The following is a 14,751-nucleotide window of genomic DNA, read 5'->3' on the forward strand; positions in this document are numbered from 1 at the left end:
GTCACGAAGAATATTTTTGTACCTGGGCACACCACGGTGGGTGTCTCTGGGGCAGCTCTACTCATGACCCAAGGGAACTGTAGGGAGATGTTTGCTAACTGGCCCCCAAAGACCTCTGATCCGGATCCAGTCACATGTGTCCTGAAACTACACACCAGGCACATGCTGGGGGCAGAGAGAAGAACCAAGGTTAAAGGAAAAATGAACACATAGGAGAAGAAATCACAGTTTCATCTTTGAAGAGTTTTCTGTCTAAAGCCAGAAGCCAATGACAGGAACAAAGGTGATTCTGAAACAGCACTGGGGCCTGGCAGAGCCCAGAGGTAGTCAGTGGAGGCTGTCAGATGAAGGGACATTTACCTTGGCCTTTGAGGGCTGCATAGTTCTGTGAATGAAGAAGTGGAGGAAGGGCATTTCTAGCAGAGGGAACAGAAGTGAAAGAATGTGGCTGGGGCTTGGGTTGTGTAGTAATCAATGGGAATGCAAACAGAAAGGTAAGTTGGACTCGATTCCTAAGAGCTTTGAATGCCGAGCTAGGGGTTTGCACTTCTAGGAATTCAGCTGCTCCAGAAGGAGTCGGAGTAGGAGAGTGACATGGTCATTGGTTTTGGCCACTGTGTGCAGAAAAGATGGAAGAAGAGAGAGACAGGGAGTGGGGGGGGGGGAGTGGGGAGGTGGATGATGGGGTCTGACCTATGATGGTGCCATGTGTAGGAGGGTCACCCATTGGGGATGAGGATGGAGGGCAGGAAGCTGAACACGAGTGTTGGGTTTCTGGCTTGGGCAGCTGGGTGGGTGGTGAGTTCCATTAATCACAAGCCTTTGATGGCCACACCCAATGCCTTCCTTTTGGGGGCGCTTGAATCATGGTTGGCTAAGGGTGTCATGACATCTGCAGTGCTAAGACTCAGGCCCAGTAGACCCTGGACTGAACCCCTATGCAGCAGTCTGAGCTCAGATACCCTGAAAGAATGAGGCAGAGATTCGACATCTGATGTTCTGGTTCCTTCCGCTCCTGTGGGCTCAGGGAATATTGGGGCAGGGGGTGGGGGAAGGGAGCTCTGGTTTAAAGGCCACTTTAAGCATTTCCTACATCCTGTTGGAAGAGGGAGGAATCCCATTTTCTAAAAGCTCACTAAGACCACCTCCAAAGAGAGCACACAGGGGGCAGCCAACTTCCTCATGCTGGATCCAAGAGCCACCCCATGCGGCTGTACAGGCTCAGCCAGGGCCCGCAACAAACCCTGAGACCAAAACCACAAAGGGCCATCTACTCACTAGCTCTTGAGCCCAGATGTAGCAGGGGAGCTGACTACTCTTCTCCAGGAAGGACATGGCTATGCCAGGCCCACCCCAGACTCCTAAGCCTGGGAGGGTGGGGCCACTTGGGGCTGTGGACCACCCACCACCCAGCCTGACCTTGGCTCCCTCTTTTCCCTTCTCCCCATTCTAACATCGCTCCACAGTGGCAATAGCAAAGGAAAGGACATCAACACGATTAAATCCCTCCGAGTCCTTCGGGTGCTACGACCTCTTAAAACCATCAAGCGGTTGCCAAAGCTCAAGGTGAGATTGGGGTATGTGGAAGATCTATCAGGGTTGCCACGTACAGTTGAGCAGGTTGCACACTGCTCAAGGACACTACGTTGAAAGGGATGCTGCTAACAGCACAGCCATTATATATGGATATACTTATTACTACAACTCTCCAGTAGATGGCAGTAAAGTGAGTTAATGGAACAAAATCTGTATATCATGGTAATTTTCCAATAGATGAAATGTCTCTTGCAAAGTTGAGATCCCTTTTCTTAATTCCCATGAAGGCATCATGTGGATAAAACAGGGCATAACCCTATTCTGGGAAGCAGGAAACTAGGTTTCTGGTCCCACATAACCTTTAACTTTTCACCTGCCTATTCTAGGGTCCAATATCTCCTGTTCCAAAATAGCATGAAGTAAGTCAGAAAGAGAAAAACAAATATTGTATATTAATGCATATATGTGGTATCTAGAAAAAATAGTGTAGATGAACTATTTGCAAAGCAGAAATAGAGACAGACATATAGAGAACAAGCGCATGGATACCAAGGGGGAAAGGGGGGGGGGCGGGGTGGGATGGACTGGGAGATTGGGATTGACATATATACACTACTACGTATAAAATAGATAACTAATAAGAACCTACTGTTTAGCACAGGGAACTCTACTCGGTGCTCTGTGATGACCTAAATGGGAAGGAAATCCAAAAAAGACGGGATATATGTATACGTATGGCTGATTCACTTTGCTGTACAGCAGAAACTAACACAACAGTGTAAAGCAACTATACTTCAATTTTAAAAAATAAATAGGGGCTTCCCTGGTGGCGCAGTGGTTGAGAGTCCGCCTGCCGATGCAGGGGACACGGGTTCGTGCCCCGGTCCAGGAGGATCCCACATGCCGCGGAGCGGCTGGGCCCGTGAGCCATGGCCGCTGAGCCTGCGCGTCCGGAGCCTGTGCTCCACAACGGGAGAGGCCACAACAGTGAGAGGCCCGCGTACCGCAAATAAATAAATAAATAAATAAATGAAACTTGAAAAAAATAGCATGAACCAGAATTTCCCAAAAGCTTGTTGTTTCAAAAAAAAAAAAAAAAGGAAGGAAGGAAATGAAATGTAGTCATTCAAACACCCCTTTTCAATTTATGATGCACCTGAGGATGACCTGTATTATTTCTTGCTTAATACGTTGCTTTAAGTCACTTTATTTTTTACCTGAGTGGATTTATTTTAAAAGGAAATGCTTGTCAAGTTTCTTAAGTTGGAAAACCAAAACCCACTGTTAATAGAAGGTAAAACTAAATATCTGTTCAAAATATAAGATAACTGTTATTAAAATCTAGCCCAAGATAATTGCCTGACAAAGGCTTTGAGCATGGATACTTGCTCTTTCTTGGTTAAAAAGGAAAAGTACAGGGACTTCCCTGGCGGTCCAGTGGTTAAGACTCTGTGTTCCCAATGCAGGGGGCACGGGGTCGATCCCTGGCCAGGGACTTAAGATCCTGCATGACGCATGGCGCGGCCAAAAAAAAAGAAAAAGTATAAATGTTAGGTGTTAACACAGTAACAACTAAGGAAGACTTTCTCCTTCACTCAAGAGGATTGAAAGAATTAAAGAGAAAATAACTTTGCTACCACGTGATTCAGTGTTACTTGGTCTTGGGCTCCTATAGGACCTAAAAGTACGTCTGCTATCACCGGTGGTGTGCCCCTCCCCCATGATTTGGGAAATAATGATTCGAATGCCCCCTTTTTGTTGATAAATATTCAAAGAGGAAATGTGGCCGCCCTCTGGACGGGAAAGCTTGCTTGCATTGAGATATGTGGAACCCAGAAGTAGTCGGTTCAGGGGCTCTTTGCCATTTTCTGGGTCACAGCCCCCTTTGAAAGCCCCGTGAAAGCTATGCACTCTCTCCCCCAGGGGAAGCCGGCAGACTGGGACCCCTGCCTTCTCTAGAGGAGGACGGAAGGATTCCATCTTACGCAGGGCACGTGAAGTCAGCTCGCAAATCCAGAGCGCCCCCAAGTGATCAGTGGGCAAAAGGGAGGGGACCACAACTCCAGATTATGGGGAGGGGAGTGACGTGAAGCAGGGACACAGAATGAACAGGAAATGACATCTCCATCGAGGACCTTTCCTCTTGCCATGAGCTTACCTTGGAGAAGCTCGGAGAAGCGGCCCCATTTCCCAGGGCTTAAAATTGGGGGGTTTTCGATGCATAAAAACTCAGAATCGGGCCGAGCCCCAACATTTCTCAGAGCTGCGTGGCCTTAACTGAGGAACTTGGATCACGTCCTTGCCCGTAAAATAGGACTAATGACAATACTTGGGTGTGATGAGCGGCTGGAGGTGGAGGCCGTGCTTGTTCCCAGCCCCTCACGCTGTCCTTTCCACCCCACCCGCCAGGCCGTGTTTGACTGCGTTGTGAACTCACTCAAGAACGTCTTCAACATCCTTATCGTCTACATGCTCTTCATGTTCATCTTTGCCGTGGTGGCCGTGCAGCTCTTCAAGGGCAAGTTCTTCCACTGCACCGATGAGTCCAAGGAGTTTGAGAAAGATTGCCGGTGAGTCTTGGCTCTCCTAGGCATCCCCATCGGGGCTGGCAGGTAGGGGGCGGCCAGATGCACCAGTCTCTTTGTAACCGAAAGTGGGGTCCGGCTGCTCACCGCTCAAAAGCCAATAAAGAGGCAAAGTTGGTAGAAAGGAACGTTTGCTTTATTTTGCTAGCAACTGCGGGCGGGGGCGTTGGTGCAGGGAGGGCAGACTCTCGTCCAGCGGCCAACTCCCCCCCGCGCTGACAACCAGTGGACAAAAGTTTTTATAGATGGAGAGAGGGAGCTACATGTAGAAACAGCACGGTCAGCTGTGACAGTCAACTGTTGTTTTTTTTTTAATTTATTTATTTTATTCATTTATCTTTGGCTGCGTTGGGTCTTCGTTGCTGTGCGTGGCTTTCCCTAGTTGCGGCGAGCGGGGGCTACTCTTCGTTGCGGTGCGCGGGCTTCTCATTGCCGTGGCTTCTCTTGTTGCGGAGCACGGGCTCTAGGCACGTGGGCTTCAGTGGTTTTGGCACGTGGGCTCTAGAGCGCAGGCTCAGTAGTTGTGGTTCACGGGCTTAGTTGCTCCACGGCACGTGGGATCTTCCCGGACCAGGGCTCGAACCCGTGTCCCCTGTATTGGCAGGCGGATCCTTAACCACTGCGCCACCAGGGAAGCCCTGACAGTCATCTTAAAATTGGTCATGTGGTGGTCTGATCAGCGTCACCTTGATTGTTTTAAGTACAGTCAACCTTCAGTTCTAGGGTCAGATTTTTCCCATTTCCTTGAGGCCAATTCTCAGAATTGTGGCAGCTTTTGTCATGGCTACAGTCTGGTCATCATGTAGTTGACTTCTTCTACCTGGTGGGGTTTCAGTATCTATGAGACAGCTCACAGGATATGGCTCAGAATATTATCTATAGCCCTTGAGAAGGAACTAAAGGTCCTTGAATATGCTTAGTGACTAAACTATTATTATTTGGTCTCCTTTGACTGTTTTCCTTTGCTTCTGCATTTTCTCACTTTTCTAATTAAACTCATTCTTTGGCTAAAGTTTTTGCATAGACAAAAGGCAGGCTAAGGACGTAGAGGGGGAAGGACCATAGGGTCCTCTCCATTTCATCCTGGGCTTGGAAACTGAGGTGTTGGGCGTTGGGGGTGACCCGATTACAACCAGCTTGAATCTGTAAGTAGAAAGAAAGACAGTTTTGGAATAGGAGCCTCTGACCCATGGCTTCAAGATGAGCCATAAGCTGGTTGCTTAACTTTTGAGTTGCCACCTTTGTCAAGTAGGGGATATTAATACACATCTCGGTTCCCTTGTATGAAACCTTTATAGGCAGATGTGTTTCAAAATTCAGAATACTTTGAGATTTTTAGAAATACTCTGGGGTGCATGTCCCACACAGCACACAACACAGTTAAATTAAGGCAGCCCTGTGATCAAATGCAATATTTCTGCCTGGGAACATACAACTATTTGCACCAAACGGGATAAATAACAAGTCCAAAGAGACTCACATGCAATTGGGTCAGGTTTTGTTGCCAAACGCGTTAGATCAGAGATGGGCAGACTTTGTCTGTCAAGGGCCAGAGAGTAACTGTCTTTGACTTTGCATACACTTTCCGTTGCACCTAACGCAACTCCAAAGCAGCCGCGGACAATAGGCATGGTTGTGTTCCAATCAAACTTTCTTTCTGGAAACTAAAGCTTGAATTGCTTATCATTTTTATCTGTCATGAATGAATTCTTTTAGTTTCAACCATTTAAAACTGTAAACAACCATTGCTTAGCTTGTGGGCCAGATCCAGATCTGGTCTGCAGGCTGGAACTTGCCAACCGCCGGATTAGGAAAAAATGTTTGGTTTTCAGAGCTCTCTGGAGTTTGGAATTGTGGCTAAGGGACTGTGGATCTGAAATCCCCCCCATCTTTGGGTCATCCTCATGATGGAAAGTTCTGGACTCAGTCCAGGAAAGTGCTGCGCCTCTCACTGACCAAGCGCTCAGTCAGTATTGCTTTTGTCACTAGTATCAACAATTACTATGCACCAAAGGGCAGCCGGTGGTTATTCTGGTGGCTGGTTCCTGGATTTGGAAGGATCCCGGGCATTGGGCTAGGAGTCTGGGGCTAACCTTTGTTTCCTACCCTGAGAAGGAAGAGCGAGCGGCTGCCCCCCTTGGCCTGATGAACCCAGAAATGTGCCTGTCTCCCTCCCTGCTCTCAACTTCCCCCCCCCCACCAAGCCTGAGGCTCCCACTCTTGGGTCTAGAAGTGTTCCAGTTGGAAAAGGATACAAGATTCTGAGTTGGCTCTCCCACTGGACACAGGGCTGTGGCATCATCTGTGGATTTACCTCCAAATGAATGCACACGAGCTCCAGGGAGAAACGGGCTTCCTGGGCTGTGGGAAGCAGCATGGGCTGGTGAGCCCCTCTTCCTCCCCCTCTCCCGTCTGTCTGGTGGCCAAATATGGGCGTCCCTCCATTTACTAATGGTCACCACTTTCTGTGACAGTGGCAAGTACCTCCTCTATGAGAAGAACGAGGTGAAGGCGCGGGACCGAGAGTGGAAGAAGTATGAGTTCCATTATGACAACGTGCTATGGGCTCTGCTGACCCTCTTCACCGTGTCCACAGGAGAAGGCTGGCCACAGTAAGTGGTCCAGTCAGAAAGCCCCCCAGGAGGATCTCGGGGGCCCTCCAGTGAGCAGGAGAGGAAAGGGTCCAAGAAAGGGTCCAGTGCTGAGAAAGGTCCGAGGGAGGGAGGGGTTTGCTCCTGGCTTCCAGAAGTGGGGACAATGCAAGATGCAAGACGTCAGCAGAACAGTATCGGCCGTATGTGGTGTGGTTGGGCTTCTCGGGGCAGAAATCCAGTGGTCGCTTGGCTTGCCAACCCCTTGAGTGTACGGGGCTGTGTGCTCCCAGAACAGGCACCGTTTCTAATTTACAGAAAGGCCGCATGTACGTACACATGCGGTCGCATCCTCTTAACCCTGCCGGTGCTGGTGAACAAAAACCTCCAAGCCAGGGGCGTGGGAACCTGGCATTTTCCAAGTCGGTTTGACCACAGGACCAATCTGTCCCAGACAGGGCTAAGGCTGGGGTGACACGGGTGAGACTGACTTGTGCAAGTCCAGACTTTAATTCTTTTTTAAGTTTTTTTTTGTTTGGGGGGTGTTTTTTTTTGCAGTGGTGGGGGGGGGTTGGCCACGGTGCGTGGCATGTGGGATCTTAGTTCCCCAACCAGAGATCAAACCTGTGCCCCCCGAATTGGAAGCATGAGTCTCAACCCCTGGATTGCAAAGGAAGGCCTCAAAATTTCAATTTTTGAGATTTTGTTCATCAGGGGCTTTGGGGCATTTCTTGTGACTTTTTAACATGTTGCAGGCAATACTAAATATTACAGTGAAATATTATTTATCTCGATTACTGAGGGGTTTGACACCCGCTGAATTTGTGCCCATGGCAAGTGTCTCCAGAGGTCTCGGCTGGATGCAGCTGAAGGTTTGGTAGATTCCAGTGGGTACCTTCAGCATCCTCACCTCCCTCCCTCGCTCAGCAAACACCCCAACCGACACACGCCTGTCTGATCACCCGTGCACACGCTCAGTGTCCGCACGCGCGGGGCTGGCGCTAGCCCTTCAGGCACCTTTGAGCGAATTTTTTAAAGACACCCATTCCTCAACAGACTTGACTTCCATCTGTCAGAAAAGCGTTGCAATGTACTTAATGATCTTGCTCCAAAAAGGCACTTTAGGCCACCTGCCAAAAAGCTGTCACCATTAATACACAAATCTATCAGGTCTGCAGGATGAATGGTGCCCCTTAGAGGCAGAGCGCTGGAGCAGTGAGTGATGTGTGCAAAGATACAGAGCCGCCGTGCACACACTCACTTCCAGGTGCATCCTCATTACCCCTCCTCGGCTCCCACGACCACCTGTGCTTAAATACACACACACACACACACACACACACACACACACACACACACACACATGCCCACCTCCGTGACCCCCTACTCACTCCCATTCATCACCACAAACCTAGTTTCAAATCCCACCTTGGCCACATCTCAGTGGGTGATCTACAGCCGAACCTCAGTTTCCTTGTGTGCAAAACGGAGCCGGTAATAACCTCCCTGAGAGGGTTGCTGAGAAAATGAATAAAATGTTGAACATCATTTCTGGCACATAACAGGCCCTCCATACAGGGCAGTAGAAGTAACTGACATTGCTGTCAACACTCCCCACGGGCAAAAGAGGTGGGAAGATTACAGCTTCATAAAGTAACCATGGTGACTGCAGTCAGAAATCAGTGACGACTCTTCATTTCTTTTCTGTTTCCTCTTAATATTTTCCTCCATTTCTGTTCCCCTGTCTCACTTTCCCCCCTCTCCCCACCCCGGTCCTCACAGGGTCCTCAAGCACTCCGTGGATGCCACCTTTGAGAACCAGGGTCCCAGCCCTGGGTACCGCATGGAGATGTCCATCTTCTACGTTGTCTACTTTGTGGTGTTCCCCTTCTTCTTTGTCAATATCTTTGTGGCCTTGATCATCATCACCTTCCAGGAGCAGGGGGACAAAATGATGGAGGAATACAGCCTGGAGAAAAATGAGGTACCACTTCCCACTTACATCCCCACTTAAAAACTGACACCCCCCATCACACATGCACACACACACACATACAGAGGAACCAGCTTCTGCGGGCATCTGAGGAGGGAACAGCAGCATTCTCCAAGCAGAATCCAGCCTGCATGAAGGGCAGCCCTTCATGGGGTTTCCAGAAGAAAACACATCAGAGAGAAGTTGTGTATGTATCAGTCAGTTTGGACTAGGTTATGATACGGTAACAAGCAGCCCTCACATCTCAATGCCAGATATCCACAAAGGAATTGGACTGCATGTCCAGGTGGCTCTGCTCCATGTCATCTTTATTCTGGTTCCCCTTTAAGATGCTTCAGATAAAAAAGAGAGAATGGCAAACCATGGTCCAAGTCTTGTGGCTTGTGCCCAGAAGTGACATGTGTCACTTCTCACATTTCATTAGCCAGAGCTAGTCACATGTCTGATGTCAGTGGGGCAGGGAAGTATAATCTCCCCCAGGGAGGGGTGGTGAATATTTACGAATGAAAATCCAGTCCACCAGGGAGTATACGCGTGACCCTTTGCTTCTCTAGAATCATCCAAGCTAGGTGGAGGACCTAGAATGCATTCTTCCTCTGCTTTGTTGGCCTCTAAGACTAAATAATTATTATTCCTCCCTGTCTCCTTCCCTCAAAGAGAAGGAGAAGCAAAATAGTCGGTAAGAAAGAATGGTTAAGCTTCACAACGTGGATGGACCTAGAGATTATCATACTAAGCGAAGCAAGTCAGAAAGAGAAAGACAAATACCATATGGTATCACTTTATGTGGAATCTAAAAGATGACACAAATGAATGTATCTATGAAACAGAAACAGACTCATTGACATAGAGAACAGACTTGTGGCTGCCAAGGGCCGGGGGTGGGGTGCGGAGGGAAGGATTGGGAGTTTGGGATTAGCAGAGGAATCCTATTATATATAGGATGGATAAACAACAAGGTCCTACTGTATAGCACAGAGAACTATACTGAATATCCTGTGATAAACCATAATAGAAAAAAATATGAAAAAAGCAACTGAATTGCTTTGCTGGATAGCAGAAATTAACACAGCATTTTAAATCAACTATACGTCAATAAAATTTTTAAAAAGAATGGTTAGGCTTCAATGTCAGACTCTGGTTGAAATTCAAGGTTCGCCCACTAGGCAGCTGTGCCACGTCAGGCTTAACCTCTCTGAGCCTTTATTTTCCTCACCTGCAAAGTGGGGGCTACTGATAGTACCCATTGGTCATGTTTGCTAAGGGGATTCAATGAGATCATGGGGGAGTGTCAGCACAAGAAAACATTCACGGCGAGGAGCTTATGGGGGGTGTGGGGTGGGCAAGAGAGGCAGACATCCAGGCAGACGTGCAGAAGAGCTGCATCGAATGAGATGGGGGGTGCTGGGTGTCCAGCCGCCTCTCTCCTGCCTCAGGCCCTCACACCGCTGTGCTCTGTCCCGCAGAGGGCCTGCATTGACTTCGCCATCAGCGCTAAACCCCTGACCCGACATATGCCCCAGAACAAGCAGAGTTTCCAGTACCGTATGTGGCAGTTCGTGGTGTCCCCGCCTTTCGAGTACACCATCATGGCCATGATCGCCCTCAACACCATCGTGCTCATGATGAAGGTGAGTCCCCCCTCCCCCCAGGCACCGCTTAATCCCCACCGCGCCCCTGCCCCACGCAAAACAGAACCGGCTACGAGTTTCCCAGGCAGACCACGCTCTGTGTCACCAGCAAGCCCCTGTTCCTGCTGTGCCCTCTGCCTGACACACGGTTCCCACCACTTTGTCTGGCCAGCCCCTTCCAGCTGCCCCTGCAGAGCCCTTCCTCTAGGAAGCCTTCCCTGACCTCCCAGGACCGCATGAGGTGTTTGCAAGCATCCTGTCTGTTATCTCACGTGCCACGATATCAGTGTTGGGTTGCCTGATAGTCCACCACCTGCCTGTGAGCTCCGAGGGGCCAGACAAGTACTGATCACCCCTGAATATCAGGGGCTCAGAGAGGGCCTAACTCAGAGGGAACAAGAGCCCCTTGATAAATGTTTGATGAAAGAAATGAGGAGGGAAGAGCAGGTAAAGACCCTGCGAGCCTCGGGGCCGTGGAGCCTCTTCAGGGTGAAAAGTCAAAACCTCTCACCCTGTGCTTTGGAGACCAAAAGCCTGAATGTGAGCCCAGCTCTGCCATTTAATTCACCATTTAACCTTGCAGTAGTGACCAGTGGCATCTCAGGGCCTCAGTTTCCCTGTCAATAAAATGGGAAGGATAATAATAGCACGTTCCTTGCCCCCTGTGGGGATTAGGATTGAATAAGAAAGCTTCTGCAAAGACGTTAGCACATTTCTCAATTCTTAAAAACACTCAACAAATTTAGCTGTTGATTTTTTGAATTGGTAAAAAAGCGGTGCCTGTATTCACCTGAAAATTCATCTCCATAAGCAAGTGCTTTGTCTTTTCATTGTTAGGAACATAACAGTTTCAAACAAACAGAAGACAGAAAGATAGAACAGCACAGCCCTTCTCAAACTGCTCACAGATCAGCTGGGCATCTTGTGAAAATGCAGATTCTGGTTCAGCAGGTCTGGGTGGGTCTGGGGCTCCACAGTTCCAACCAGCATCCCGGTGATGCGGATGCTGCAGGTCCCTGGACCACATCCTGAGTATCCAGGCGCTTGTGAATACCCAGTCTCCATCACCCAGAGTTACCCATCTGGAACATTCTGCTATGTTTGCTTCATCTATTTTTTTTTCTCATGTTTTAAAAATTGAGATGAAATTCACATAACCTACCGTTAACCCTTTAAAGTGTACAATTCAGTGGCATTTGGTACATTGACGATGCTGTGCAACCACCACCCCTGTTTCCGGAACATTTCCATCACCCCAAAAGGAAACCCATCCCCATTACCAGTGACTCCCTATCCCCCTTCCCCCAGCCCTTGGCAACCACTAATCTGTGTTCTACGGATGTACCTATTCTGGACACTTCATCTATTTTTTAAAGTGTTTTAAATGATAGACACCACACTATTTCACACTTAAATTCTTCAGTGTGCTTTCCAAAGTAATCAGAACATTTTCCTACATGTGCTTATGCCTGACAAGCTTAGTGTTAACACCGTAAGATCCATATTGAATTGTCCCCAAAACGTCTTTTACAGTGAGTTGTTTTTTGAGCCAAGATCTAAATGGCTACACACGGTCTCCAGTTTTTCGTTTTTAAATCTCTGTCCTCTGCCCCACCCCCGCCCCCCCACCACCCCGCGCTGTTAACTTTTTGAGGAAACCAGATGAGCTGAATGAAAACGGTCCCACCTCTGGGTGCATTGGTTTCCTCCATCTGCTGGATTTCCTGTAACCTGGTAGTTAGATGTAAAGGTTATCAGTTCAAATCTGATTAGTGTGGGCAAGAGTCATAAGGAGTCAGAAGAGCGGTTACCTCTGGCGGGGGGCGGGGGTTATCAACTGGGAAGGGGTGCAAGAAAACTTTTGGGAAGGGTGCTGGAAATGTTCTACGTCTTGGTCTGGGAAGTGGTCTCATAGGAGTGTGCAGGTAATAATTTAAAAAGACGTCTGGAAAGAAAAAAAGAAATGACTGCAAAGAGGATGCTGTAGACATCCTGCATCCCATCAGGAGGCCCATCGATAGGGCCAGGCTCTCCCGCGATCTCGGCTGCTAAGATAGGACTCAAGAAAGGAATTTTTGTTTTGACCTGAAAAGAGTGGCCCAGCCAGTGAAGAGCTTGCCTGGGGCCCGGGCTGGTTCCACAGTACATCAATAGGGAAACCAAGTGTCCGAGTCCTGCCTGCCCCGGGGAAAGGGCAGCCACGAAGCCACCCCAGCCCTGGTCCTCGACACTGTGCCCACTGACCCCACTGCTCTGCTTCCTTTCTTCTCTAGTTCTACGGGGCCTCTGTTGCTTATGAAAATGCCCTGAGGGTATTCAACATTGTCTTCACTTCCCTCTTCTCTCTGGAATGTGTTCTCAAAGTCATGGCTTTTGGGATTCTGGTAAGTCCAGCCTTGGAGCTAGAGCTGTGGGTTAAGGGAAAACCCAGAGGGGCACTGGGTGCTGGGTGGTGGTCTCCCCACCTGGTCCCTCTGCCCCCGACCCCCATGGTGACTTGAGCATCCCTCCAATGTGCACAGATTCCAAACTCTGTGTCAGGCACATATCAATGATTAAATGATGCGATGAGACAGGTAATGATTCATTTTGCAGATAAGGAAACTGAGATTCAGACAGGCAAGTCCACAGCATTCAAACTGTTCTAGCCACAATCGCAGTAAGAAATACATTTTGCAGTGGAGCCCAGTACTCAGACGTACAAACAGACAACCAAAATGAAATATTCACAGGATCTGTATCTCCGCTTAGCACATGCCCTATACTCTGAAGTTGTCTATCTCCTTGATTCCATGTCCCCCCCGCCACTTTTTTTTTCCTCCCCAGCCGCACGGCATGTGGGGATCTTAGTTCCCCGACCAGGGATCAAACCCCCGCCCCCTGCAGTGGAAACGCAGAGTCTTAACCACTGGACCACCAGGGAAGTCACGCCCCTCCTTTTTTAATGCAGTTCATGACCTACTAACTTGATTTCGTCTCCCACTAATGCAAGTGGTCTTAACCCCCTAAGGGATCTATGGATATAGGGTGGGGTGAGGGAGCCCAGGATATAAGAGGTGAAAAAAATTCCATTTTTATTTTTCACCAGCTGCTCACTGGACTTTTGCTTTTCCTTCCATTCCTGAAAGTAGACAGCAAACCCCCGCAGGATTACCAATATGATCTGTGTCACTGATACAAATCAGATGTTCTCATATCGCATCCCAGATGTTGCAGGTAAAGTCAGGCCTCCATATCCACAGGTTCTGCATCCACGGAGTCAACCAATGCGATTGGCAATTGGTTGAATCCACAGATGTGGGACCCGCGGATACAGAGGCCTGACTGTAAAGGACGTGAGGATATGCTTAGCCCACCTCTCTGAAGAGAATGACCTACAGCCCGTGGTGTCAGACCGAGACTGGGGTCATACCTCGGCTTCCCAAGGTGGTGAAAGCTGTCGGCTTTGGCACCAGAGAGACCTCGAGTCCAATCATATCCAGGCTATGTCACCTCACCTCTCTCTCCTCCTTTGCAAGAAAGGCCCATCCTCTGCCTCTCCCTCGAAAGAGCTCTTGCAAACCCCAAATGCAAATAATGTGTGTCTGGAGACTGAAGGTCCGAGCCTGACATGTTGCGAGCACTCAATAAATACCAGAAAGGGTTCCAATAAAGTTCATCACCTGACCTTCCTCCTCCAAAGCAGTGGCTACCAAGCCTGCAACCCACCTGAAGCATTTAAAGTTGAATGATGCCCCAGACCCACCTCAGGAGATCCTTATTCATTTGGTGGGGTGGGAGCCCCTGAATCTGTATTTTTTTATTTATTTTTATTTTATCGGTGGCCGCATCAGCTTTTTTTCTTAATTAATTTATTTATTATTTTTGGCTGTGTTGGGTCTTTGTTTCTGTGCGAGGGCTTTCTCCAGTTGTGGCGAGCGAGGGCCACTCTTCATCGCAGTGCGCGGGCCTCTCACTGTCGTGGCCTCTCATTGCGGAGCACAGGCTCCAGACGCGCAGGCTCTGTAGTTGTGGCTCACGGGCCCAGTTGCTCCACGGCATGTGGGATCCTCCCAGACCAGGGCTCGAACCCACGTCCCCTGCACTGGCAGGCAGACTTTCAACCACTGCGCCACCAGGGAAGCCCCTGAATCTGTATTTTTCATGAGGACACCCAGGGGAACCCAACATACAGGCTGGGCCATTGGGCCCTGCACTGAGGACCAGCCAGGCATGGGGAGGCACCCTGCCGTCAGGGCAATTGCACCAACTCAGAGTTCCAGTCCTGGGGATGCCACCTGTGGGCTGTGTGACCCAGAGCAGGTCACAGAACATGTACCGGGAAGAACTCAGGCTCTCGAGTACCCATGCCTGGGTGTGAATCCTGCCTCAGACCCTTTCTAGCTACGTGACCGCAAGCAAGGCACTTGGCCTAT

General features: G+C 49.2%; 1 protein-coding gene across 2 annotated transcripts in view; it reads left to right on the top strand.

The window, feature by feature from the left end:
- CACNA1A (calcium voltage-gated channel subunit alpha1 A) overlaps positions 1-14,751 on the top strand; it is a 237,288-nt gene that overhangs the window by 184,857 nt on the left and 37,680 nt on the right. For both annotated transcript variants that reach the window (XM_060007880.1, XM_060007879.1), the window contains exons 25-30: positions 1,467-1,566; positions 3,946-4,106; positions 6,596-6,733; positions 8,495-8,696; positions 10,172-10,336; positions 12,610-12,720. In XM_060007880.1, the coding sequence (XP_059863863.1) occupies positions 1,467-1,566; positions 3,946-4,106; positions 6,596-6,733; positions 8,495-8,696; positions 10,172-10,336; positions 12,610-12,720 (877 nt within the window). The remainder of the gene's footprint in view (positions 1-1,466; positions 1,567-3,945; positions 4,107-6,595; positions 6,734-8,494; positions 8,697-10,171; positions 10,337-12,609; positions 12,721-14,751) is intronic.

Source organism: Delphinus delphis, chromosome 3 (assembly GCF_949987515.2).
Source record: "Delphinus delphis chromosome 3, mDelDel1.2, whole genome shotgun sequence".
NCBI lineage: Eukaryota > Metazoa > Chordata > Mammalia > Artiodactyla > Delphinidae > Delphinus > Delphinus delphis.